The sequence below is a fragment of the Mytilus edulis genome, chromosome 3, assembly GCF_963676685.1.
Source record: "Mytilus edulis chromosome 3, xbMytEdul2.2, whole genome shotgun sequence".
NCBI lineage: Eukaryota > Metazoa > Mollusca > Bivalvia > Mytilida > Mytilidae > Mytilus > Mytilus edulis.
In genome coordinates, this window is record NC_092346.1 from 74500009 (window position 1) to 74527425 (window position 27417).

The 27417-nt window shown below is 30.7% G+C and overlaps 1 protein-coding gene across 6 annotated transcripts in view; it reads left to right on the forward strand.

Moving 5' to 3' along the window:
• LOC139517432 (protein trachealess-like) overlaps positions 1 to 27417 on the forward strand; it is a 63827-nt gene that overhangs the window by 9417 nt on the left and 26993 nt on the right. For 2 of the 6 annotated variants that reach the window (XM_071308441.1, XM_071308443.1), the window contains exons 2-4: positions 10270 to 10508; positions 17159 to 17229; positions 22423 to 22512. In XM_071308441.1, the coding sequence (XP_071164542.1) occupies positions 10270 to 10508; positions 17159 to 17229; positions 22423 to 22512 (400 nt within the window). Of the gene's footprint in view, positions 1 to 856; positions 929 to 6152; positions 6599 to 10269; positions 10509 to 17158; positions 17230 to 22422; positions 22513 to 27417 lie in introns of those variants that run through there. The other 4 variants (XM_071308446.1, XM_071308444.1, XM_071308442.1 and 1 more) reach the window with 4 other exon arrangements.

Here is a 27417-nt window from a genome sequence, read left to right on the forward strand (position 1 = left end):
TTTCTTATTTAGACGTGGTTTTTGCATAGCAATCGATTAGCATGTTTAACATTTCTTTGCATTAATTTGCTTATACTGTTATCTCATCAAACATGTGAGATCTAGTTTGCAAAGCAAACACAAACGATAAGATGGCATAAGAACTTTGAGATTATGAAAATCAGTCTTGAAAATGTTGCAAAACAAACATTTTGCCAAAGAGATATATACTATATACCAATGCATGTCTTTGGGTTTGCACACTGAAACACTTTTGCTTTCACAGTGTGGCAGTTTTGATTTCATAATTGAATCGTTTATTCGGATAAAAATCGAACACTATAACACTTATGTAAGCCACCAGGAGTTTGCAGTGATTTATTACCAAGTAAAATTACTTCAAATGCAGATCCAATAGGGACTAGGCAGTGTGAGGCCGCGTAAAGATTGGCTTTAATCAGTGGCGGATCCAGAACTTTTCCTAAGGGGTGGGGGCCGCTGACTGGCCTAAAACGGGGGGGGGGGGGGGGGGCGCTCCAGTCATGCTTCAATGATTCCCTATATAACCAACAAATTTTTTCCCACGAAAGGGGGGCCCGGGCCCCCTAGCCCCCCCCCCCCCTATATCCGCCTATGTTAAATAATGATCTTTAAGCATGGGTTGTCCTCAGCTTAAATAATAAAGAATATTCCGATAATTTTACCTAAAAAAAATCGCATCGCTCCGTTCGGCAAAAAAATCAATTTGCGCCCCCTAACCCAAAATACTGTATCCGCCCCTGATTTTTTTTATATTTATCTAAGGTTTTGACTCCATTCCAAAAAAGTGCCTGTCCAAGAAATGTGAATTCGTTAAACCGGAAAAGTCCATTTTCCATCTTTGGTCAGGTGCTTATAAAATAAGTTTCCGGTTTCTAAATTGATGCAGAGATGTGTGTATCTAGTGAAGGTAAAATGAACTTCCTGAAATAAGCTTGATATGTATTGATTTTCTTTATTCTCCGGAATAAGCAGTTAAATGTGATGACATGTTTCAAATTTCTAAAAACTGTATTAAAGCAACAATTTAGAGCCCTAAAAAGTCCAGAGACATATAATACAAAGGCCAATAAGAACAATAAGGTTGAAGAATTCCCTACCATACCAAGTAGCCTGTAGCCCAGACTTAGAAGCTTTAAAGTCTGGTGCAAAACCACATATGTATTGCTAAATCAAATCATGTTTTTATCTATATACAAAAAAATAAAAATAAATGTTTTTGCAATTATTGTAAATATGTTTAGGGAATTTCTCGCTACATTGAAGACCTGTTGGTGACCTTCTGCTGTTGTTTTTTTTCTATCATAGGCGGATTTAGGGGGGGGGGCCCGGGCCCCCCCTTTTTGGGAAAAAAATTTGGTTGCTTATATAGGGAATCACTGAAGCGTGACTGGATTGGGCCCCCTCTTAGGTCAGTCAGTGGGCCCCCACTTATGAAAATTTCTGGATCCGCCACTGCTTCTTGTAATCTTCAACATATTGAAGTTAAGAAGTATTATGTAGATGTAGAGAGGGCCACCATGTATCATCAGTACAGCGGATATAGGTACTAACCAAGCAGGCATGATCGGTTTTGACCTCACACGGTAACAAAAATCTTTGTTTTGTTCACATAATATCAATGTGTACCTCAGTCTTAACATAATTGTTCTTTTAAGAAATGATTTGGTGATTTGGTCGTAAGTTGATGATTAGAGATGTCTCAGTATTTTCCCAAAACAAGAACGATTACTAAAAACATGTGCAAATACTTGTCAAAGAAGTTGGCACTCCTCTCATCCGATATAATTCTATATTCATTGCAACTCTTTTTCTGATAGAAGGCCACTGTGCGTGTGTAATAAGTATAGTTGTATCAATATATTGGCATTGAAATATTTCATGCATATGTTTTTTTCTTTATTTTATTACGAAAAAAAGCGTTGTGTACGCTGACCAAATAAATCCTTCTGTACGGTGCATAGTTAAGTTGCTGTACACCTTACATAAAAACAAAATTTTCATACTCTTTTATCACCCAAAAAGTTTCAAGGAATGAGTAATCACAGGTAGGTTTATGATTGGTTACTATTACTTTTGCCCTGTATTAGCTTTCTTTCAGGTAAAACATGTAAATGTCTCGACAATTGTATCGAAAATTGAAAGTTGGTGTTGACATTCACAACTATTTGCACATTTACAAGTTAATTGTTCTTATTAGAATATAAAAGTTGTCTTATAAATAGGAAAAAATCGATGAGAAAATTATTTTTGAGCAGGAATTTCAGATGTTGAGAAATGTACACTAAATGTTGATAAAACAAAACAAAGATTTTCGTTACCGTGTCAGTACAAAATCGATCATGCCCGCTTTGATTAGTACCTATATCCGCTGTACGATGATACACAGTGAGGGCTCATGATTTAAAAATCTCTGGTTAATAGCTAAATATTCAGACAAGACTCAGAAAACTGATTTAACAGTTGACAGGAAATGCTTGCAACTCATGACATCAATAAGTTTATTTAGCTCAGTACTGAAATATTGTAATCTTAATATTTATACTTTTTTGTCTGTGAAATTTCGTTTTTTTCATTCAAATTTAATAAACATATGAACCTGCCCTTTCAAGGTGTATTTTTGTCTTCTTAAAATGAATATATCTCAACTCTACTATGCATCTCATGTTGACATACAATAGGTAAAGTATAAAAAAATAATCTATATACTAACAAATTTCAACTTTTGGTGTCTGAAATTTTGGACTTTAAATCTTTACTTTTATGCCAGAAATTAGGTGAATTTGGGTAATTAATCCTCGGGAGGGTAAAATAAAAAGTCTGAATTAAGTATTTGTTGCTAAGAAAGCATTATTTTGAAGTAAGAATTCAGACAACCAATCAAAATAAGGAGTCCAGGTGGTGTAGCATATCTTTTTTGTAAGCTAGTGTGTTTAATATCTGTCTTATCATTTCCATTACTTTCAAAGTGGCATACATTAAAACATTTAACCATCCTGAATGTTAGTAGTTTATACATCCAGCCAAGGAACTGCAATAACAAAATATAAATATAGATATAAGTATATAAAGAAAAAAGACCAAGCAAGAAATAAAAATAATTGATTCTGGTTTTATTTATTTTTCAAGTTAAAGACCAACGAAAATGAATGAGAATAGATTTATGTCACAGTTTTATTTGAAATCCTTTTTCTTTTTTTCTGTCCTGTCTGTCCAAAATTTGAAACACTTCCCAAATTAAAGATTTGTATTATTTTTATTTACCTGATACATTTTGTCTGAAATTTCAAGTAAACAGACAGTAAATATGTAACAGTTACAGAAGAATTAGGCTTCAAATATTTTTATTTTCGCAGATTATTTTGTTTTTGCACATACAAAGTTATGCCCTAATAAAATAAGTTTTAAAAAAATAAAAATTTTGCATATATAAACCAGTGGATTGTGTAATATTAGGAAGTTTCATACTCTAAATGATCTGGGTAGGCTAGTATGAACAGAACAACCGTTGACAAGTTTTGTTTGAAATTTGAAATTGTGTGAAATGTTTTCTCTGTTTCGCTGTTTGTATTGATTGACACTGCGTGTTACTCCTTCTTTTCCAGTAAATACAGATTTTCTCTTTATTATTGAAATTTAAACAAAGATTATTGGAAAAGCATTTTGTACTATTATCTATTTCTTTACATTAATTTCATTTCATTAACAAAATTTACATTGCCAATTTAGCACTATGGATTTCTTCTGATTTTCATTTAATCAGTTAAAAAACTTTGATACTTGAATAAAAGATGCTGTCGTTTGAACTTGTCAAGGGTCCTTAAGAACATGTAATTCAATAAACAACAGTAACGACCCTGTGACATTGCAACAAGACCTAGTAAAACACAAGTGAGGCTTAACCACATTTATTGTCCGTCATTCTGTGATCCTCAAAGTGACAGACGAGTTAAAGAAGAGCTTTTCAGTTTGTTGTGAAGATTTGTCTCAGGTCGAATGCATCATCTATCCAATTTATCTTAGTCAGTGATGATAATCCAATTTTGGAATTGGAAGTGAAAACTTGAACCAGTCCTAATGATATTGACTTGTTCTTTGTTTTTATTCAGTTATCCTAAATTGAACAAAGCACATTATCAGCATCATTATTTTATACCATTCCGATTTGCCAAAAATGATTTCCCAGAATTTTATCATTATGGTTGATAAAGGTATACAGGTATATGTAGTTAACTAAACAGAGGATATAAATAGAAATATTTTATAAAAAAGGTGACTTTTTCATACTTTCTCTGTACTAATTCAAATTTAAACTTAAATTAAAAGTGCAGCTTTTAATTGCAGAAAAATAGGCATTATGCATACATGCATATTTGATTGATATTAAAACCCTAAAAAATAGTTCTTTGAATTCTATCTACAATTTAGCGATTGCACACAAATTGCAATTTATGTAAATAATTGATGAATTGGTACAAATATTAAAATCATGAGTTGAAAGTTAAAGTGAAATGAGACGAAAAGAATAAAGGTCTTATGTACTTGCATGTTTTATATGTCGACTACTTTCAAGACCTTAAAAAAGAACTCAAGCGAAAAGAAGAAGCAATCTTTTGATTTGATGTCTGACCACCATTGACTTTTGATGTCAACATTTATTACTTTTTTTTAACAAATGTAAGATCAGCATTAAACCTATATAAATAAATCTATGCTACAATATGTTATTCTCCCGTAATAAACATAATGTTTATTCTTATGCCCCATGATTAACTGACATTTTGCTTAATGGGTTGTATAGTACTTGTTACACTTATACAGAAATATTAAGCTTTACTTCATTTAGATCCGTCTAGCATCCTTTTTTTTCTATTTTTAATTGGTTTTAAGTTAAAGGGCCTGATCCGAATTCAAATTGTAGGTTCATGATTATGTAAGCTACACTTGATATCAGTTCACAGCTTGTGAAAGGCATATGCATGTAGGTGATTTTTTCTTTCAAGTATCTGATTGCAGTTGGGATGCAAAAAAAAAGTTGAGAAAGATAATGAGATTGATAAAATTAAGACTGATTTGATTTCCTGATGTTTGAATTTCAAATTATTCTAAAAGTGCACATGTATCTAAATATTAGTCTTTGTATATAAAAAAAACCATTTAAAACACAAGACAATTTACTCAATTTCCGATGTTCTGAAAATAGTTTCGTCTAATAAATCTATGTTGAAGAAGATGTTTACATTAGAGTGTATAATTTGAATTTATTTTTAAAAATCTTAACTTCTTAATGTATCAAACTGTTATTAAGGGTGTGGCTTGTCAAAGCCCAATGACAGAAACATTTATCTGTGTCCCTTTTGTCTTTTGTCCTTCTTTGTACATGCAATTATTTTGCTGTCATGCTAATTTTATGGCATTATATGCTAATTGTGTTTTGACCATATTAATGCAAATTTTGTGAATAAATACTAATGCTAATTATCTGCCTGAACAATTAAAACATTTATAACTTTCTTCATTTATAGTCTGTCTCTTTTTAAAACAATCTTTTTTTAGAAAGATTACATCAATTTTTTTTTTAAATTGTTTCAACTGTAACTTCAGTATATATCACAGTTTGAGTCATGTGATCGTATACTTTCATTGTGATCTTTAAAAAGTTTTTTTTAGTTGGTCTATGGTCTATTTACAATGTGATATTTCATGGCTTGCCCTAAAGAAATAATGATCCTGTTGTTTTAGGTATCATAAAAGCTGGATGTTAAAGTTCCTTTTAAAAAATGATAGGGCAAATTAAAAAAAAAAATGGTTAATCAAATGTATGTAACTGAAAAACACACTCATTGATTTGCATGTATAAATGTTAAAGCTGGGATAAGGGCATTGCAGTCAAGGTCCCCCCAAACAATCTACAGGACTGGTTAATTGTTGAATGCTGTTTGGTGATATATAGCTGTTTACTTTCACTACCTTTGGTCTCTGGTGGATAGTAATCCCATCGGCAATATTTCCATATCTCTTTATTTTTATATACATCTCTAAGCAATTCAATAAGTTTTTATCGACCTTTGTTTATATGATTATACATGTATGTACAAATTGTATCATCAGAAGGAGAGGATACCTCTCACTGCGAGGTTAGAGGTTACCGACAAAAGATGATAAACGCTGTGTACAGGAAGTAACATTTGACTTCTTTTTAACTACGTTTTTCATCTGGTGTGCCATTATTATGTCTTCTCCCTACCAGCCTGCAATCACCTAAGTGACTGTTTTAGAGTAGTTATTGAAGCAAATTTGTTTAATGTACATGTATATATGAAGTGATGTGACAAATTGGTATCATTTTACCAAGTGAATGTATGCAATGTAACCTTAATCCTGAACGATGTCCAAATTCTCAATAGTCACTTGAGAAAGATATATAAGTTTGATCCATTTATGTACAATAAAATACATTAACAAGGGTTTTAAGTGATAGATAAAGTCAATTTTATATACTTTCTGAGGCTTTTATGTATTGAATGAATAGTTGGTATGAAGGATTATTATTTCTGCTTTGGCATTCTATCTGTTAAAGGTATTTATGTAATTTAAAAGTTTTAATTAGTATTTTTATAGGTTCAAAGCCATACACTATGATGGTTTTATAGTGATTTTACCTTCATGAAAATCTCTGAAAAATAACAGACTTTACAATTAAGTAGTCTTTGTTTGCCATTTTTTAACAAAAGATCATGATGTACTCATTTTTATACCCAATAAAAGTTGATCAAATCTATTAAATGTAGATCTGTCATAATACACTTTGATATTTATTAACTCCTGATAGTTAACAGAATATGTGTAAAATGACAGATTATTCTGTCAAAACAATCAAAGTATCATTTGAAATATGGAAAAATACATAACTTTCTATTGATATCCATAACTCTTGAAAATCATCAAAATCACTGAGACCTTTTTGGTATGAGCTTGTACCCTATATTAAAGATTCCATTACATCATTGAAAAGTATAAAATATTGTATTATGTTCAAATTTGGAGGGGAGGGGTGGGGGGAGGTCTAAGATGTATCATTTATGCATATGCTTTTTATTTCTTTTTTAATAAAAGTTAAAAGATTTGAATAGTTACAGTAAAATGAATATCCTAGTATTTTGATTTTTAAAACCAGATTAGCAAATGCACAAATTGCCGTGGGTATTGAATAACTGTCATCAACTTTGAACTGATAAAAAAACTGTGTTTCCAATTCCATAAAAATAGTGCATGCCTACCCATTATAAGCATTAACATTTTAAATGTTTGGCAAATGCATCACAGGTTATAAAAAGCAAGATATTATATTTTTTTGTCAGAAAAGCTGACATGAGTTTTTTTGACAAATAACATTTAATTTTTTATGTTCTCTGTCTTTTCTTGTAAAAATGAGCTCTTAATTGTCTAACAACCACGTAATTTGTTTTGCATATGTAATTTTTTCCTACTACCACAACATCGCTTCATTTTTCAATCATTTTGACATTTACTACCTGAATTTTAATTACTTTGATATAGTAGAAAACATTACAGTTGTGTTTATATATGAATATTCATTGATGAATTTATAGAAATAATGATGGATTCATTTCAACAGCAATTTTTAGATATTGTCCCACTTTTCTAAATCATAGGTTATAATATTTTTGAAAAATCTTCTTTTTTTGTTGATTATGACTTAAAATAAGAATGATTGATATTAAAAATTTTATTGTGCATTTCAGCACGTTACTTTGTTTATTAACAGAATAAGAGGGCAATGGACTTTAGGTTATTGTAAAGTGTAAACTAGATTTAAATGTGAATTTTTTAAAAGTGCATTAAACATAAATTGTCCTTTTGTTATTAACAAATCTGTAATCAAAATTAAGTATTCATTTTACTGATACATGCATGTATCAGATGCAGTAAATATAAAGATGTTACCTTTATAATTATCTCATTAAAGGCGTCTTTCGGATATTTGTATTGGTTGGTTTCTGTCTCCTTGGCATTTACCTAACATCTCATTTTATTCCTATTTGAATATAAAAAAGATCTTTAAGCATGTTGTATAAAAAAATAATTAGATGTTGACTTTACTTGGTGAAGAAACTTGCAACAAAAGAAGTGCATATTGACATTAAATCTCCTTTTATTGCAAATAGATTTATTTATTTTTACCCGTTTAAATGCATTTGATATTTTCATTAGAACATGTTACATAATCTATATTGTAAAAATGGGAACAGACTTATGAATTGCTTAAAGTAAGGTGAGAGTCTTGTAGAAATATTTGTATATTTAAACTTAATGTAGCAGTTAGAGTTGTCATAATTGCCACCTTTTTGTAATGTTTGTGGGGGGGTAGGGTGTCCACAATTCCATCCGAAGTAGGGTATAAATAAACGTCTGGGATAGTAGATTGATAGTTATTTCAGTTCAAAAACTACAAATTGAATTTATGTATAGATGATGATATTTTTACAAGATATTATGAACATGGTTTATTCAATTGAAGGATAGGTCTCTATATATTTATTACTAACAATAGGAATATTCATACACTTTATATGTTGAATAGAATAAAGAATGGTATTTCAAAGCAAAATATAAGGATTGTTAATTTTTATGAATGATTTTGTGATAATTTTAAATTTAAATTGGGACTTTATTAGATGATGTTTTCTTCTATCTAAAATTTCATTTTCAGAATATTATTTATTCATCAAATTTATTGATATCAAAAGTTCAGATGTAATATTAAATTTCATTTTCCTTTTCTTTTGCAAATGAAGTAAAAATAATGATTAGAGTCAAAGTTAACAAGTGATAGACATACTGTTTGGATGTATTTAATGTTATTAACCCACGAGTTGACTTACTTAGGCTTTGATAATTGATTTGTGAGGCGAGTAATTCTCGTTGATACGAGGCTGATCTAATAATAACATTGTGATGAACACAGTCATAATACACTGGCCGGTGCAATCCCGCGAGTTTAAAGCCAATCTTCTGTCAATATTTTTCATTGTCTTTTATAATCCTTTATCAACATACAAACTATTGGAATAATTAAATTACTCAATTATTGAAATAGAGTGAAAATAAATTACTGTCTTGTTTTTAGCTATGGTAATCTAATAAAGCAAACAGAATTACGCTTCATGCTCATATTGCAGTGTACGGTAAATGCCCATCAACTTGGTAAAAGAAAATAACATTAGGGATACAGTAGAAAAAATATAATCGTTTTATTTCCTGCTTGCTGATTAAATGGGGAGGAAGAAATTGCCACAAGTTTTTTCAAGGGCTTTAGATTTCATTATTGTGTCTCTCTATGATTAGGCACTGTACTTCTTATTTTCTCGTAAAACTTTCAACGTTTTGATTGAAAAATCCCCAAGATGCTCTGAATTTAGTCATTTACAATAAAATAGTACTTATGATATTCTTCAGATTTGCAGCTAATCTTGGTCTTTATGTAGTAATGTTCAATCTTGTTTCATCGTTAATGATTTAATTCAGTCACCAATATGGAAATGTCACTTTTCTCTAGACGGGTTTCACTGGTGACATTTTTAGTGTTTTGAGAAGTACATCCAGATCTAGTCATATACCCAGAAATTCATTATATTATTTTTATAAGTTAAATGTCCTGTGATATAACTGCACTATTGAGTGAGTGCCAATCTATGTGAAAAAAGTAGTTTTAGTTGGCAGGTAAACCTAATGAAATCATAAAAACTTTCCCTATATCTCTCATGATATTCTGGGTTGAAATTGATTGATATTATTTATCTTTCACCCCAAATGTTTTAAGAATTGTCAGCTCCAGAACCGTAAACTTTCCTGGTTAACAGAAATTTTTCTTAAAACAATAAGTGATACAACCATACTTGTCATAATGTCCAAACAAATAAGTCAGAAGCACTTACCATGTAAAAGAAGGATGAAAGATACCACAGTCAAACTCATAGATTGAAAATAAAGTGACAACACCATGGCTAAAAACAAACAGTCAAATAATAGTACAGAAGACACAACATAGAAAACTAAAGACAAAAAATGGGGGTGATCTGAGGTGCTCCTAAATAATATATTTGAGGCAGGAGAATTTAAGATTGAGTTTGGGAACAGTCCTTTAAAATTTGATGTGTGTCAGGTTCATATATCTATAAAAGGCTTTACTATAAACACAAAACTGACATATTATATCTTTCTTTTCAGCATCCTGGAGTTAAGAAAAGAAAAATCACGAGATGCTGCCAGATCAAGGCGAGGAAAAGAAAATTATGAATTTTATGAACTTGCAAAGTTATTGCCATTGCCTGCTGCAATCACAAGTCAACTAGACAAAGCATCGATCATCCGTCTTTCTATAAGTTACCTCAAATTACGTGAATTTTCTAATCATGGGGATCCACCTTGGAACAGAGATGCTTTACCAAATAATAAAAATTTAAAAGGTAGGACAAAGTTAGCAGATACTAAAATTTTTTATTTACTGTTTTGACTGGACCAAAGACCTTGTCTGCTGTGTCACTGGTTTTGTACCATCACTCCTCCTAAATTTTAGTGAAATATCTTATTTCCCATAGCATTCAACAAATAGGACTAACATATGATGACAGGGACTTGATAAAAGGACCAAAGAAAATAACTGTAATTACTTATTTTGATGGGCAGCGTTTATTTAAATCAGTTATTATTCTGGCTCTTTATTTCTTTCAATAATAATTCTTATCTTCAACATTTCAACATTGAATTCTATGGGTTCTTCGATACAATTGGTTCCAAAGAGGCGAAACCTTATCAACATTTCAGACAAATGCTCTGGTCTCTCTCTTTTAAAATACACATGCGAAACTTTCCATTTGTTGATATGCTGCTGTAATATACAGGTGCAATTTTATATGAAACTGTTCAGTCGATATGATCTGTACTCAGACTTGTAATCTGTCCAGTAGAATTTTATCTGTACTCAGACTGCTGTTCTGGTCAATAGATATGATCTGTACTCAGGCTGCTGTTGTGGTCAGTAGAAATTATCTGTACTCAGATTAGGGTTCTGGTTAGTAGAAATTATCTGTTATTGATATGGTTTTGGGTTAGTAAAAATTGAAACATTCTTAGACTTGTTTTTGTCAGTAGAAATTATCTGTACTCAGTTGAAATTATCTATACTCAGATTAGGGTTCTGGTCAGTAAAATTTGATCTGTACTCAGACTTGTTTTATAACAGTAGACATTATCTGTACTCAGATTCAGGCTCTTGTCAGCAGAAATTATCTGTACTAAGATTAGGGTTCTGGTCAGTAGAAATTATCTGTACTAAAATTAGGGTTCTGGTCTGTGAAATTTGATCCGTACTCAGATTTGTTTCTAGTGAGTAAAATTGATATGTACTCAAACTGGTGTTCTGGTTAGTAGAAATTATCTGTACTCAGACTTATTTTGAGTTGATAAAAAATTATTTATACTTAGACTGGTCTTCTGGGCAGTAGAAATTATCTGTACTCAGACTTGTTAGTTGATAAAAATTATCTATACTCAGACTGGTCTGCTGGACAGTAGAAATTATCTGTACTCCGATTTGTTTCTGATCAGTAAAATTTATCTGTACTCAGATTGGTGTTCTTGTTAGTAGAAATTATCTGTACTCAGACTGGTGTTTAAGTCAGTAAACATTATCTGTACTCAAACTGGTGTTATGGTCAGTAGATATGATCTGTACTCAAACTTGTTTCTAGTTGGTAGTGTAGAAATGGGTAATGAATGTAAATTACTAAAGTACACAATGCAAAATAGGTGCTATGATTAATTTTGCCTTTAAAATAATTTCTGATTCTCTAGAGGCTTGAAAAATTTAATCATTTGTGCATTAAATGGGGCTGGATCCAGTGATAGTATATTTTCGTCACTGGACAAATGTTAGCACTCAGAAAATAATATTTGTAAAGTCTGGTTAATTACTTGACGTGTGAATCTTACAACATTTATCAACTTTAATTAAGGTCATTAATAGATAATAATTAAAGCTTTGAAGAAGAATAAATAAGCAAGTTTAATATGCTGACTTCATAAAGGTAATGCATGTTCATGACATGGCATTTGACTTCAGGTTTAAATCAAGTTATAAGCTCTTGAAAAGATATTTAAATACCATAGATTTTAGAGGCAAGAAGTAAAAATTCTTTTATTTGTGTGTCAATTAAAAAAAAAGAATCCACTTAGAATATACAATTCTATATAAATTTGAAAGAGGTTATTATTGATAACTTAAGTCTTTTTATTCATCAAGATATATAGATATTGAAGTATCATATAAAAGATAGCTGAATAGTAAAGTAGTATATCTATTTAACCAGGTGTTTTAATTCCCACCCACTTTTTATTAAATCGGTTAAATTTCGCCCAGCCATGTAATTTTTTACTTGCAATTACATTGTTTGTAGATGATGTTACCAAAATTCCTATCTGGTCTTTGATACCGTTTTTTGTTTGATTTATCACTCAAGCATGTTATCTGATATGCCAGCAATCTAAATGAAGCGTAACCAATAGGGTCAGAGGTTGAATGAAACAGAAAGATGCAAATGTTTCAAGTTGTATAGCCTTTGCAGTTTTTCTTTGACCCGTAGGTAATATCTTTGTTACTTGGCATTAATTTGGTTGACTTTATTGACAGATAAATCCTTATCATATGTTAACATTATCTTTCTAACTTTAGAATTCAAAAAGTCACTGAAATGGAAGCTGGACTTCTGTTGTAATAGACCTACGTCAGAGCATAACAGATATTTTAATTGTAGATATTTGCATAGAAATCATTTACATGTGATGTTTCTGGGAGATTATTTGATCCTACATTGTTTTATTAGTATTTCAAGATTAAGTTTCAAAGTATTTATTTAATCTATAGATGCAGTACACCTGTCTTTTCGCTTTTTTTTTGCAAATGCATGCATTTCACGAAAAAACAATTGTTTCTAAAGTATTGCATTTCTCCAAAAGATCATATAATCAGTTGCAATTCATATTAACTCATTTTAATCCCCCTCTTTTTCACTTAATTTAGAGTAAATGCTAAATGCAGAGTATATGCTAATGAGACAGCTACCCGATGACACAAATTAGCAAAAGACATCTTTACAGCAAACTAATAATGATCATGAACGACTTTTGCACCATACATGTACATTTTGTTAATACTAAATAAATGTCTTTTCAGTGTTGCTTTGAGATGTCCTTTATCCATTTTTCTGTACTAAACTTAAATAGAAATTTGTTAAGCAAATATTTTCAGAGTAATTAGATCTACTAACAAGTCAAAATCATCAAATGAACCCTTAAAAGAGTTATTGCTCATGAAAGATTTTTTGTTACAATTTTTGATAATTTTTTTTAGAAATCCTAAAAGATAGCTTGCATAATCTATAACAAAGAGGAATAGTTATAAATAGGGAAAATGTTCAGCACAATAAGATCTACAATATTTAGTTATTTCCCCTAAGTGGTAATTTTTGTCAAGAACTATTGTGGATTTTTAGAAAATTTGACCTACCAATTAAATCTATAAAAAGTCCCTAAATAAGATAAACAAATAAGTAAACATATGATGGCAAACGAAAGAGAAATGCATATCAAAATGATATACAGGAGCAATTCAGGCTGTGGAGAGCTTCTTGTTTCATGTATAATCTTTGCAAAATCTGTAAATTTTTTCACACTCTGCAGCTTGAAAAAAGCTTTGTGACCATGTGTTAAGGTTAAGTAGCATGTTATCTCTTTTTGGGGTCATATTTACCCATCTCTTTTATTCCGGAGCACCTGAGATCACCCCTAGTTTTTGGTGGGGTTCGTGTTGTTTATTCTTTAGTTTTCTATGTTGTGTCGTGTGTACTATTGTTTTTCTGTTTGTCTTTTTTATTTTTAGCCATGGCGTTGTCAGTTTGTTTTAGATTTATGAGTTTGACTGTCCCTTTGGTATCTTTCGTCCCTCTTTTATTCATTCCTACAATAGATATTTTATAATGAATAGATTCCATTCCAAGAAATTGAATAAAAATATATTTTACTGGTCTACATATGGGTTATACAAATGTACCTGTCAAAAGAAAAATTTGATGGAGGTCAAAATATTTTTATATTTATTAATATTAATTCAATAATCTCCATAAAAATTACAAATGTAACTGAATAAGTTTTTTACTGTATACTGTGTTTGCTTAATATATAAATGCTTAAATTGTCTTACAGAAATTTTTATCATTAAATCTTTCTATTTCTGATAGAGAGTATTTCAATTCTTCAATTTTTAAGGGGTAAACCCAGACATTTCACCATATAGCCTATGTTTGGTTATCAGATTTCTCTTTCTTTTAATAAGTAGATCAATAACAATTTATCCTTTTTTTGACATTTTTAGATATATTTACATACAATTATACATTTGTAATATGTAACCAGACTTGTGGTTTAAGTACTAGATAATAAATGCATTATTGATCTTTTTACAGATTTTGGTGTGATTTTTTATAATGAACCTGGTTTACCAACTACTTAATCATTATATGTGAATTGGAATGACATATTTGACCTAAAAGGAAAGGATAATTAAACTTATTAACACATATATTTTTTATGTGGAAAAGGAAACCACATGTGTTTTAATTGATCACATCCAGTAAAAATACTTTTTTAACTAAAAGTTAAATTTTCCAATTTATCGGTACCTCACTGTGATAGAGGTATGGTGAGTTTATTATAATTCTTTAGAATCAATTTCCATAGGATTGGAAGTATGTGTGTTCCGTTTTTTTGTTATAAATGGGAAAAGAAATATGTGGTAGATGTACATGACAACATTCACAATGATGTTACACTGAAAAATAATGTTTTATAGATGTGTTGATACTTTTATTTGATCTTTTTGATTTGTTTAAACTTTATCTAGAAACACTTATGTCAAAGAGGTTCTATTTTTTCTGAATGCAGAAGTTCATTGCAAATTCAGATTGGCCGTTTTTTACAGGGATGTTCATTGCATTTGAAACTCACTAAAATTATCATTTTTAACCGGATTTTTGTGACAAAAATGTCGGTTATTGATTTGGGGATGTACGGCGGGCGGGCGGTCGGGCGGGCGGTCATTCGGGCGGGCGGTCGGTCGGTCGGTCGGGCGGGCGGGCGGGAATCAAATGTTGTCCGTGCATTAACTCATGAACCGTTCAACCAAAGCTTTTAAAATTTTAATATGTTGTTACTGACAACTAAATGAAGGTCAAGTTCAATAATGGCGATTTTGACTTTTACCGTTCAGGAGTTATGGTTCTTGAAAGATTGAAAAATGGAGTTTCCAGTCGTGTCCCTGCATTTACGCATGAACTGTTCTTCCTAAGCTTTCCAAATTTTAATATGTTGTTACTGATGACAAAATGGAGATCAAGTCCAATAATGGCGATTTTGACTTTTACCGTTCAGGAGTTATGGTTCTTGAAAGATTGAAAAATGGAGTTTCCAGTCGTGTCCGTGCATTTACGCATGAACTGTTCTACCTAAGCTTCCCAAATTTTAATATGTTGTTACTGATGACAAAATGGAGGTCAAGTTTAATAATGACGATTTTGACTTTTACCGTTCAGGAGTTATGGTTCTTGAAAGATTGAAAAATGGTGTTTCCAGTCGTGTTCGTGCATTTACGCATGAACTGTTTTACCAAAGCTTCCCAAATTTTAATATGTTGTTACTGATGACAAAATAGAGGTCAAGTTCAATAATGACGATTTTGACTTTTACCGTTCAGGAGTTATGGTTCTTGAAAGATTGAAAAATGGTGTTTCCAGTCGTGTCCGTGCATTTTCTCATGAACCATTCAACCAAAGCTTTTGAAATTTTTATATGTTGTTACTGATGGCAAATTAGAGGTCAAGTTCAATAATGACGATTTTGACTTTTACCGTTCAGGAGTTATGGTTCTTGAAAGATTGTGAAATGGCGTTTCCATTCACGTTGTTGCATTTACTCATGAACCATTCAATCTAAGCTTTTCAAATTTTAAGATGTTGATACTGATGACAAAATGGAGGTCAAATTTGATATTGATGATTTTCACTTTCACCATTCATCAGTAATGGTTCTTGTGATATTGCCAGGACACAAATAAATATTAATAAATCCGGTTTGCTGTCGTTGTGACAGCCTCTTGTTCATATTATATTCATGCTGATTGAAAGTTGATTTTTAGTATGGATATTTATAAAAGGGTAATTTTAGATTTTCTCTGCATTTGATGGTTGATGCTTTGTTCCTGCTGTATTCTCCCTTTGTTGAAGACCCATTTGTGGCCTTTAGCTATTTTCTACTCTTTGGTCGGGTTGTTGTCTCTTTGCCACATTCTCCATTTCCATTCTTATTTATAATTGGAAGAATAATGGCCTTTTAAGAGTTAAAAAAAACATACATACATAACAAATCATATGATGGTTCATCAAATGAGTAAGTTTGGTATTAGTGTGATGTTTGGCCTCAGATTTAAGTCCATTGTTTCCAGATTATAAATGTATAAAGTAAATGAAAAGACATACAAGAAAGTGAAATACAACTTTTTTTTCAGACTTATTAAGCTTTTGAACTCACATTCAAAATGGGCCAAAGTTTTATGTTATTTGTGACGTCATGAAGACAATGCTATTACATTTTTTTTTTAACTAATAAACCTATTTCCTATCTCGTAATTGTTTTAGCTATGATTTATTGTGATATGGGTCAATAAGTCCTTATTTTATATTTGTGAGAAAATTATTGGCCATATTTGTGCTTATTGAAACTGTCCTTTCTTTTCACAACATAGTTGAGGGAACAGTTTATGGCTGACATTATATTAATCGCTGTGTTTTGACCAATAAACTCTTCTTGATGCACATTTATATATACTATAATCTAATTCAATATTTTGTATTGAGTTAAAATCACAGTCATTGGTACTTTGACTTCCATGATCTAACATGATAAAAAAAAGTCCTGTAAATAATTGCTTCATGAAAAAATTATTCACAAATAAACATAACAAAAACAGCTAAATTTATGAATTTTATATGTTGTTTTTTTCCATCAGGGCATGGCAGACGACGTAACTTGACCAGTGTAGATTTGATTGAAAGTCATCAGGGGACACATATATTACAGGTATTTATGTTTTTTGAGAAGAACATTTTTTCCTGGTACATATCAGTATGATAGTTGGACTGCAAAACTTTTAAGGATATTTTAAAAGTCCCTGTTAAACTTTTGGTCTATTTAGCCAGAGAATCTAAAATTTCATTCCATTATTTAAAATATTTGAGTACCAATTGCAAGTCACTTATAAAAAAGAAGATAACTCAAATTAACTTTTGTTCTTCCTTTTTTACTTTAGACCTTTCTGGATAAGTAAAGCATACTTTTTATGGCCCCGCAACAAAGTTGTCGATGCCATATAGTTTTACCCTTGTCCGTAATTCCATCTTTCCGTCTTTCTGTAATTCCGTCATTCTGCATTCCGCAACAAACCATTATACGACGTTTTTTTCTAAACGCCTTCAGATATTTGGCTGATTTTTTAGTATGTGAGTTAACCATGATAAGTTACAGATCAAGTTTAAGTTTCATTCCGCTCCACTAATTTTTGCAGAAAATTACGGGCTTTGGACTTTGAGAAATTGTTGAAAATCACAGTTATACAGACTTTTTTTCTAAACGCTTTCAGATATTGGGCTGATTTTTGGTATATGAGTTAACCATGATGAGTTACAGATCAAATTTAAGTTTTGTTATGCTCTACTAATTTTTGCAGAAAATTACGGGCTTTGGACTTTTGAGTAATTGTTGAAAATCACAGTTATACAGACTTTTTTTCTAAACGCCTTCAGATATTGGGCTGAATTTTGGTATGTGAGTTAACCATGACGAGTTGCAGATCAAGTTTAAGTTTCGTTCTGTTCCGCTAATTTTCGCTGAAATTTCAGGCTTTTGACTTTGATAAAGTATTGAAAATCACAGTTATATGGATTTTTTCTCTATTCCCCTCCAGTTTTTGAGCTGATTTTTGATATGTGAGGCTACCATCATGTTTGTGTCCACATGTGTTTATATTGAAATTGCAGATTTTTCAACTTTTTGGGACGGGGCCATTCGTGTTGCTTTGACACATCTAGTTTTTAAACTTTTATAAACTATGAATAATTCATTTCAAGAAATTTGCAATCTCACACTGTAACAAAAGTGCACATAAATTATTTTTTTTATTTTAAAGTATGAATTTTATTTCTATATATGTCTACCCATATTAGTGTTTTGAAAGACTAAAGTTTTGTCAAGTCTAGAAAGTTGAAAGCAAATTAGAACCCTCTTCATTGGATGGACACAGGAGCATGCACCACCCACTTTGGACATTTTGAGTCTAGATTTACCAATAATTAATATTTAAATTCATTCTGACAGTGACAAATGATTTTTGTAATAAATGGTGATTATCAATAATAAACACTAATTTGTACATTATATTTTGTGAAAAAACAACACTTTATGACAAGTTAAAATATCTTTTTCTTAAAATAATTCTGTTATTGTCACTTCATTAATGTAGATTTTATTTTAAACTATGATTTGATAATTAGTATTAACATTAAAAGTTCAATCTTAATTCATCTTATTGACTGCTTTTTACAGGATTTTTGGCCCCAGTATGTATAAAAGTCTTCCACTTACAGATCAACTGGTGCATAAATATTTATTTAACTTAACAAATTTGTCTCCAACTGCATTCATAAATCACCTTATATATTGTCAAAAAAACATTTATATACACATTTTGATAACTAGAAATAAATTATGATTTCTTCATTCAAGATTGATTGATAAGATATCGTTTGTTGCTTTATATCCAGTGGTAAATATTTCATGCATGTTTAGATTGAGATCAAATAAACAATAAATACAATGTGTAGGTCCTGAAATAAGGGGATAATGGACAAGAATTTTAGAATGCTACTGAATAATGGGGCCATATTGGATAGATCAGACATGCAACAGACCACTTATGGACCTTTCGGTAAAGTTTTTTAAATGCAGAAAATATGGACTCCCCATTTTGGCGAGGTTTTACTGCAGGTCAAAAGATAATGTTAAGTGATTGGTATTCCAATGGAGACTAGCTGTGCCCCTTTTATCATTTCTTTGTTTTTTATACAAATAACTTCATGTTTTTTCATAACTAAGGGATGACATCAAAAGTTCAATGTATGATAAAAAACTTAATTTACATAGTTTTTTCACTCCCCCCTCCCCCCCCCTTCTTAACTTAATTTGGGAAAAATTCATTTACCAATAGGGATATATGTAAAAATCGATTTAGATATACAAAACTTGCAGAATTTTAACACCCACCCCCAAACTATTTGATTTAAGTTTTTTATCCTACATCAATCTTTTGATGTCGTCCCTAACATTATCTTAAACATTATTTTTTTCTAAGTTGGTCAAAACTATTCTAAATTGTTCAAAAATTCATTGGATCTCAAAAATGGAAACTTTTATAGAAAATAACTGTAGGAATAAGTGGTATTTTCACACCCAGATTTTGCCAGTAACATTTATAAATCAAACAAATTTAGGAATGACCTCTAAATCTATCATTTTGACTTAGCTAAGACCCATTGACAAAAAATACACTACTATCTTTACTTTCATGATAAAAATAAGAGTGTATTAGAAGATTGTATCATATTTTTTACTTAACAAGACTGAAATGACTGCTACACTTCCTTCGTTTTCTGTAAAAATATATCAATACATTTTAACCTTGTTTAGTCATATATGAATTCCACATCTAAAATAACCCAGTAATTAAGCAATACATTTTAAGTATGAGAGAATAATAGCATTATTTGTTTGATGCAGTACTATTTGTAACATTACAATGTTAACAATGACATATTCTGCCATTTGATTTTATTGAATTTCCACAAAGAACAATTTTCATTTCCTGAGACAATATTAGAAGCAATGATCGTGCTAAAGACCAGTATAATCCATCCTAATCCAACAAAGATCCAGTCCAATAAAGGACAATAACCATCAGCTGACCTTACAATTTAAGGTCAATTTACAATATCAATGTCAATGGCACACGATTCATGTGTCATTTGATGGTAATTTAGAAAAAAATGGGTAATAATTATTTTGCATCATAACAAAATTAACAAAAGGTATGAATGCCATAACAGCGGTTGCTGATTTCACTCAATTCAATTGTGAGGATATATCACAAAAACTAAAATGGTTCTTGATTTGGTGTTATTGTAATTTCATGTATGATTTCATTCCTAATGACTTTTGTACATATTGTATTGGGTATTTTAATGTATTTATATGAGATTTATGGGTTATTATGTTAATTTCTTTCTAACTTTGATTGCCTATTAAAGTCCATCTATTGTCAACTGATAAAAGTGCAAATGATAAAAAGATTTACTACATATTTTTTGCCTATTTTCTATTGTTTGATTATCATAGAAGAACCGTGTTATCATAGGCGTATCCAAGGGGGGCCCTGGGGGGCCCGGGCCCCCCCTTTTGTGGGAAAAAATTGGTTGATTATATAGGGAATCATTGAAGCATGACTGGAGCGGGCCCCCCCTTAGGTCAGTCAGCGGGCCCCCCTTAGAAAAAGTTCAGGATCCGCCACTGGTTATATACATTACAATGAATAAGCTACGGGTATGTATTTTACCTGTTTTAACGAGACATTCTTTCATTTTGTCAATACCCTGCATCTGATGCCTCTTTTCTAGGAATTTTAAACAAAGCATCTCCTCCTAGCCAATTGAAATCATACTTTGTTTGCACATGCATTCTTATAATTTAAAGTTTACTTAAAAAAGTATGTCCAATGATTCATATTCAAATGAACATGGTCACTTCATCTTAAAGTAGCTCACAAGGGTAGAATAAATAATTGTCTGATAGCTTTGAAAGTATAGTATGAAAATTCTGATTTGGTGTAAAAGCTCAGAATACAGACAACTCTTTATAAGAGTTTTGGTTTTAAATAATAATTTTTTTACCAATTTTTGCATTTTTGAAAAACTAGAGAGAAATTTTATGGTAGCCAATGAGAAAACTATACTCTGAAAACCAAAGAACATGGATGGGTTCAACTGTAATTAAGTCACAATACAGTCTTCACCAGTGGCGGATCCAGAAATTTTCATAAGTGGGGGCCCACTGACTGACCTAAGAGGGGGCCCGCTCCAGTCATGCTTCAGTGATTCCCTATATAAGCAAACAAATTTTTTCCCAAAAAGGGCCCCCCCCCCCCCCTAAAGCCGTCTCTGTTCACCAAACTATAAACAAAACTCATACCATATTGTAAACTATAAAATGATAATAATACTAATGACAATATTTTTTTTTATTTAACGAGGGTAAGCACAGTTAGTTACAATTGCTTATCTTTCCTGAGTCCTTCAGGTGAAAGGTTTTTAGATGGAAAAATATAACAATTATTCAAATAGAGAAAATCAACATATTGATTTAAAGTATAACAGCAGATAGAGACCAAAGACTACACTAGATTACAAGCCCTTTAATCACACCCTATTGTTTGCTATCATTCCAGCAGATACATTAAGGTCTGTGATCTAAATTGTCACTCTAAACAATTGTTGATATTGTGTTCAGTAGATGTGTCTGTTCAAAGGGTTTTGCTATCATTTTTTGTACAGCAGATTTTGATCTGTTTTACCTATTGCATCTGTGGTTCTGATAGCCAGTTTTAGGGTATATCAAAACATATTTACTGGTAAATTCAATTATAATGGTGCATATATTTGTGTCTATAAAAATTAGATGTTTGAGTAACAAATCACTTCAATTCATTATGTCAAAGTGTAATGTTGGGTCATGCTTCTATCTGTCTGTTACTTATTTATAATCTGAAAACTTAATTAAAATGAATTTTATGGACATATGTAAAAAATGTCTGCTTATTATCAAGTGCCACTTAAATTTAAAAATGATAGTTGGAATATAAGGATCATTTTCTTCAACAAGGATCTCAAGATAACAAGAGTATGGTTGGTTTTATAGCTGAAGATACCAATTTTACTCAGGACTAACAAAACAAAATTAACACAAAAGGAAGCAAGAAGACATTTTAACTTGACGTTATGAATTAGTGGTTTCAATGGTAGCATGCAATAGAATGTTCATGTCTTTTATTGATAAAAATATTTTTCAATTTGCATACATACATATTACCATATTGTTTATCTGTCAAAAGCATGTCAATTTAATTTAACTGTAACTGTGCATATTAAATTTGCATATATTTGTTTTCAGTCTCTTGATGGTTTTGCCTTTGCTCTTGGAAGTGATGGAAGATTTTTGTACATATCAGAAACTGTCTCAATATACCTAGGGCTTTCACAAGTAAGTTTTCTTCATTTGGAGAACCTTTTACCATTAATCCGTAGAGCTTAACAAATTATATGAACTCTAGAAACGAAATGAATTACAGATACATAGAACAGAACAAATTTGATTCATATGAATTAATTACAACATTCCTTTAGAATAAAAAAAAACTTGACATACAACCATGTAACTAAATACAGTTGTTCTATTGGCCGACTATGAGGTTGTCATGGTTCTTTTAAGTGCATATAAACGAAGAAAATGTTTAGGACAGCCATGAAGTGATAAGGATAACAAAAAGGCATATTAATGTCGCCTCTATGAAATTTATAAACACATGGAACACATTTTGATTGCATACAGTATGGTTATAAAAAAAATACATGGTCAGTTTCCATATAAGGACATACAACAGATTAAGTGTTCTTTTAAGAAATTAGGGTTGATATTGATGCAGTGGCATGACAGCACTAAAGGGGGTCAATTTATGCCCCCCCCCCCACCCCCTTTCTGTATTAAAAGTAATGTTCTGTTTATGCAGAGTTGTTGAAGTCAAAACTGAAGTAAAAAAATATGATAGTACAGGTTAACAATGCAAGCATATAACAGAAACTAGCTATTAAGAATGTGTTTAATATGAATTTAATTAAAATCAGATATGATGTGTGGTATAAATCAAGATACACAATCCTAAAGTCATCTGCATATTCTAGATTTGTATATTACAAAACTAGAACCATTTGAATAGATGCCAGTACTGTAAACATTATGTCTTAATGCCAGCGAATAATGTTTAAATAAGATATTTATAAGCCAGTGACCTGTTTTACTTTCTGCCTTTTTGGCAATAGTAATAAATATTATTGGCACTGATATCAAGAATGTAACATACCATGTAAAGTGAATGTTGGGAAAAGTTTTACGGCCTTGTCATAATTCAATAAAAAACATTTGTATTGTTTAGTCTTTCTTTTTACCGAACATTTGAACCTTGATCCAAAACTTGTTAGGACAGTATAAGGACTCCTCTATACTTTATACTATAAGCAGCCCTCTACTTGTTAAGTTCCCTGACTTAGCGATTTATAGAAAAATTATTTAAAAACTTTCAATTTATAAGATAATTTATGCTTCACATCAAATATAACTACAACCATCTACTATGTAAAGGATCCACAGGAAGATTTACATTTCAAATTGTTTCTTAGAAAACCATTCATTTAATTCAAACTTGGTCTAAATCAATCACTATTGCAGAAATTAATACACAAAAACCCAACAGTAGTTGTTAATTTTTTTGACTATTGTCTTGCAATGAACCTCAAAAAATGTTCTTGTAGAGCTGCATTCGTTTACAATATTAAGATACGGATGCCAAGCATCAAAGATGTTGAATAAACTATTGACAAAAATAGGTTGACAAAATTTAAAATAAGAATTTTAGTTTTTTTTCAATCCAAGCAAAACTGAATTTAAAGAGATGTAATTGAAGATAGTTTTTGCTTATTTTTGTTTAAAAAATATTCTACTTCATAAATATGATCTCCACTAATTACTCTAGCTGACAATCGAATAATGTTTTTAAATTATAAAGAAGACATGATATACATTTTTTTAAACTGTATATGAAATTGTTTAAGTAAAGAAAATTAATTTTAACATTTGCATATAAATATAATTTTATAATAAATGAATTTTAACTTTTTTAGGATTAATGAATAGGTTGTGAACTTTCATACATATACTAACTGGATATGATGATCTGTCATATTAAATTGTTTCATTTTATTTTATGCTTAGAATGATGTTATTAATTCAGTACTATTTTCAAGATAATTTTGTCCCTGGATTTAAAGAAAAGCTTTGAAAAAAGAGATTTGTGGGGCAAATATGATCTGAAGGCATATTGGGCAATATAAATGATGATTTGAGAAGTCATATTTTCTTTGTTTTAAATCTGTAAATTTCAAGAAAAGATTTAAAATGACAAATATATGTCATTAAAAGCCCATTTTTATTTGTCATAATTCAAGCTAATAAGACATTCTAAATAGAATTTTCTTTATCTTTCATTAGATTTCAGTATAAAATTATAAAGAAATAATGATTGCTAGTAATATTCTAATATGGAATAACACCGTTATAGATTAAAGGGACCTCATCTGTGGATGTCATTAACAGAGATCCTATGTTTATCAATGTCAGTCTTGCGGCAATCTGTTTGCATACAAATTGATTCGGACTAAATTAACAAAACACCACAATCATCATTTTACAATCGTTCAGATAAGTCGTAATGATTACTATCAAAATAATTTGTACTAGAAGTTGCCTTTTACAGTTTTGCATCTTAACTAGACTTCTTCAATTATGGAGACAATTTTGTTATTGTCAGTAGTGACTGGATACCTGTCAGTGACAGAGAGGTCATCCCCTAATGACTGTTCCCTCAGGGCTATAAATAATATCCTGTCATTTACAATTCAACCTCAAATTAAAACAATCCTCAAATTACAATAATTAATTTTCTCCTTTTATATACAAACAGTTTGCTGTTGACAGTTAAAAGTTTATTTTTTTATTTCATCAAAAAGGCTAAGACAGTTCAGGACAGTTGTCTCATTGGCAATCATACCACATCTTCTTTTTTATAAGATATATTAAAGCAGTTTCAAAATGCAGGGAAAGAAAGGATGTTTGCAAGAAAAGCAGTTTTTTTATACTAAATTTTTGGAGACTACAGAACTTTGGGAGAATTTTAAGGATAGCTAATAAAGCAAATAAAAACAAGAAAATGCAATGTAACTAAAAAAAAAATAAAGCACAAGGAAATACTACATGTATACCAATTTTTGTTACAAACCATTACAAAATGTGTTTTTGTCAGCAGCATGGATTAAGGTTTTGGATGTTACCATATAGATAAGTGTAATATCCAGTTAATTTTGTTTAGAAATTGAAAGAATAGATTTGTTAACCAAACATAGAGAGACGCTGTTATCCCCCTATTAGATCTCTTTTCAATTGTTTTATTTGAGGGTAGATGTATCATTAAAATTAACACCTGGGGTCCCTATTTTCGTTATAATATCTCCGGTCTAGTTTCAGAAACTCAAGTTTAAATGTAAGTTGTTAAATTTTAGCTTGTATGTCAGTGAAGCAATTTTCATTCATTGAAAATAAAAACATTGGATGGAACTAAGAATTTTTTTTTTAAGTAAGTTATGGTTATTTTTCATCCATTAATCACAAATCCTTAACTCTTTATAAAATATATAATATATAATGATTTTATAATTAGACCAGAACCTTTAATATTACACATCTGAAGGACACATAGGTCATATACTGAAATAGCCCTCGTTTTTATGATCACTGTATCTTAAAGTAAAATATTATAAAACTAAAGTATGAACAAGTAAAAGGTGTGTTGCTTTTACATATTTCTTAACTCTGCTTGATCTTTTGCTTACAGAAAAGATGTATAGAAATTAATAAAAGAAAATTACAAAAGTGATAAATACCAGTTAGAGAAAATCATTCAGTTATAAAATTAGTAACTGGGGGTTAATATAAATCCAGACTGTATCGGTGTAATATTTGAAAAGCCCCTTACAGCCTTTGTAATAGAAAGAAATATTATTGAAATTATGCTTTTAAAATAAAGAAAAAAAAAGTTTGACTAAAGGTTATGTTCAAGTGTATTTTCAAGTTTCAAGTCAGTTAAAAATATTCTTACAGTGGTGTCAAATTCAGAAACATACAAGCATGTTTACCTGTTTATATACATATAGCTGAATTGTTTGGTTACTGTTTTTATTGCATTAACGATTTTTGTAAAATAAGTTTTTCTCTACAGAATAAGCTGATGATAATTCCCGCACAAAAAAGCAAACAAATTAGCCGAATCTGTATTGTAGATTTACAGTTCAGTATTTGGTTTTATAAGAAATTTTAACATTTTTCAAATTACACTGATCCATGTTTAATAAAGAGATGTGGAATGACTGCAAAATTTAATGAGACCATAGTCCATCAAAAGACAAAATTATGTGACTGTGAATACACCTTATTATTGACCATTACTGGACACAACAGGAGGGAGCAGAACCTTTTTTCGGGACGTCAGGATAGGGTGTTTTTTAGCTTGGGATTTCGGGATTGATCCTTTATGGATCCGGGAATTCTTTTTTCAAGAATTTTGGGATGTCAGATTTAAATTTCGGGATCAGGACCCCCCCGACCACCCCGTCAGTAAATGGATAGTTAACAAAAGTCAACAACAGTAAAAAAAAAAAAAAATTTACAGAAATCAGCCACTGTAATGGCCGTTCCTTTTGAATTAATGTAGATGTCTAGAATAAAGTAAAATTTCTTTTGCTTATTTGTATTATATTTGATATGTTTTTATTCATGTAATGAGGTTGGATTACTCAGGTTTGTGACTAATATGTGACTCAACTGACCAACAACTGTGAAGGCTCAAACAAACCAACATATTGACAGTTAGAATAGACCACTTTCGAGATATGTCCTGCATCTGAAAATTTCCATCAATTATGAACGCCTTTATTAAGTCATTGACCAGAAAGAGGAGACTACCTGTATCCATGCACTATTAACTTTCATCAAGCGTCTTCATGATCAGCTTTATGCAGAATATACTAGAAATAATGCTTGTTCTGTGGGTACTTGAGCACTATTCTCTTGAGCTATTCTCTTAGAATGTAATTTGTGCAATATAGCAACAAAACAGCTCACTCAACATGGGAAGGAAGTGACAATGCTCCTATTTGCACAAATAATATTCACTAAAACCAAATTTTTTGACGAAAATGCAACAAATTCGAAAGTGGTCTTTAAATGGACATGGTTCTACCTCAGGTCAGGACTTCAGAAAAAACACACATCTTAAATAGT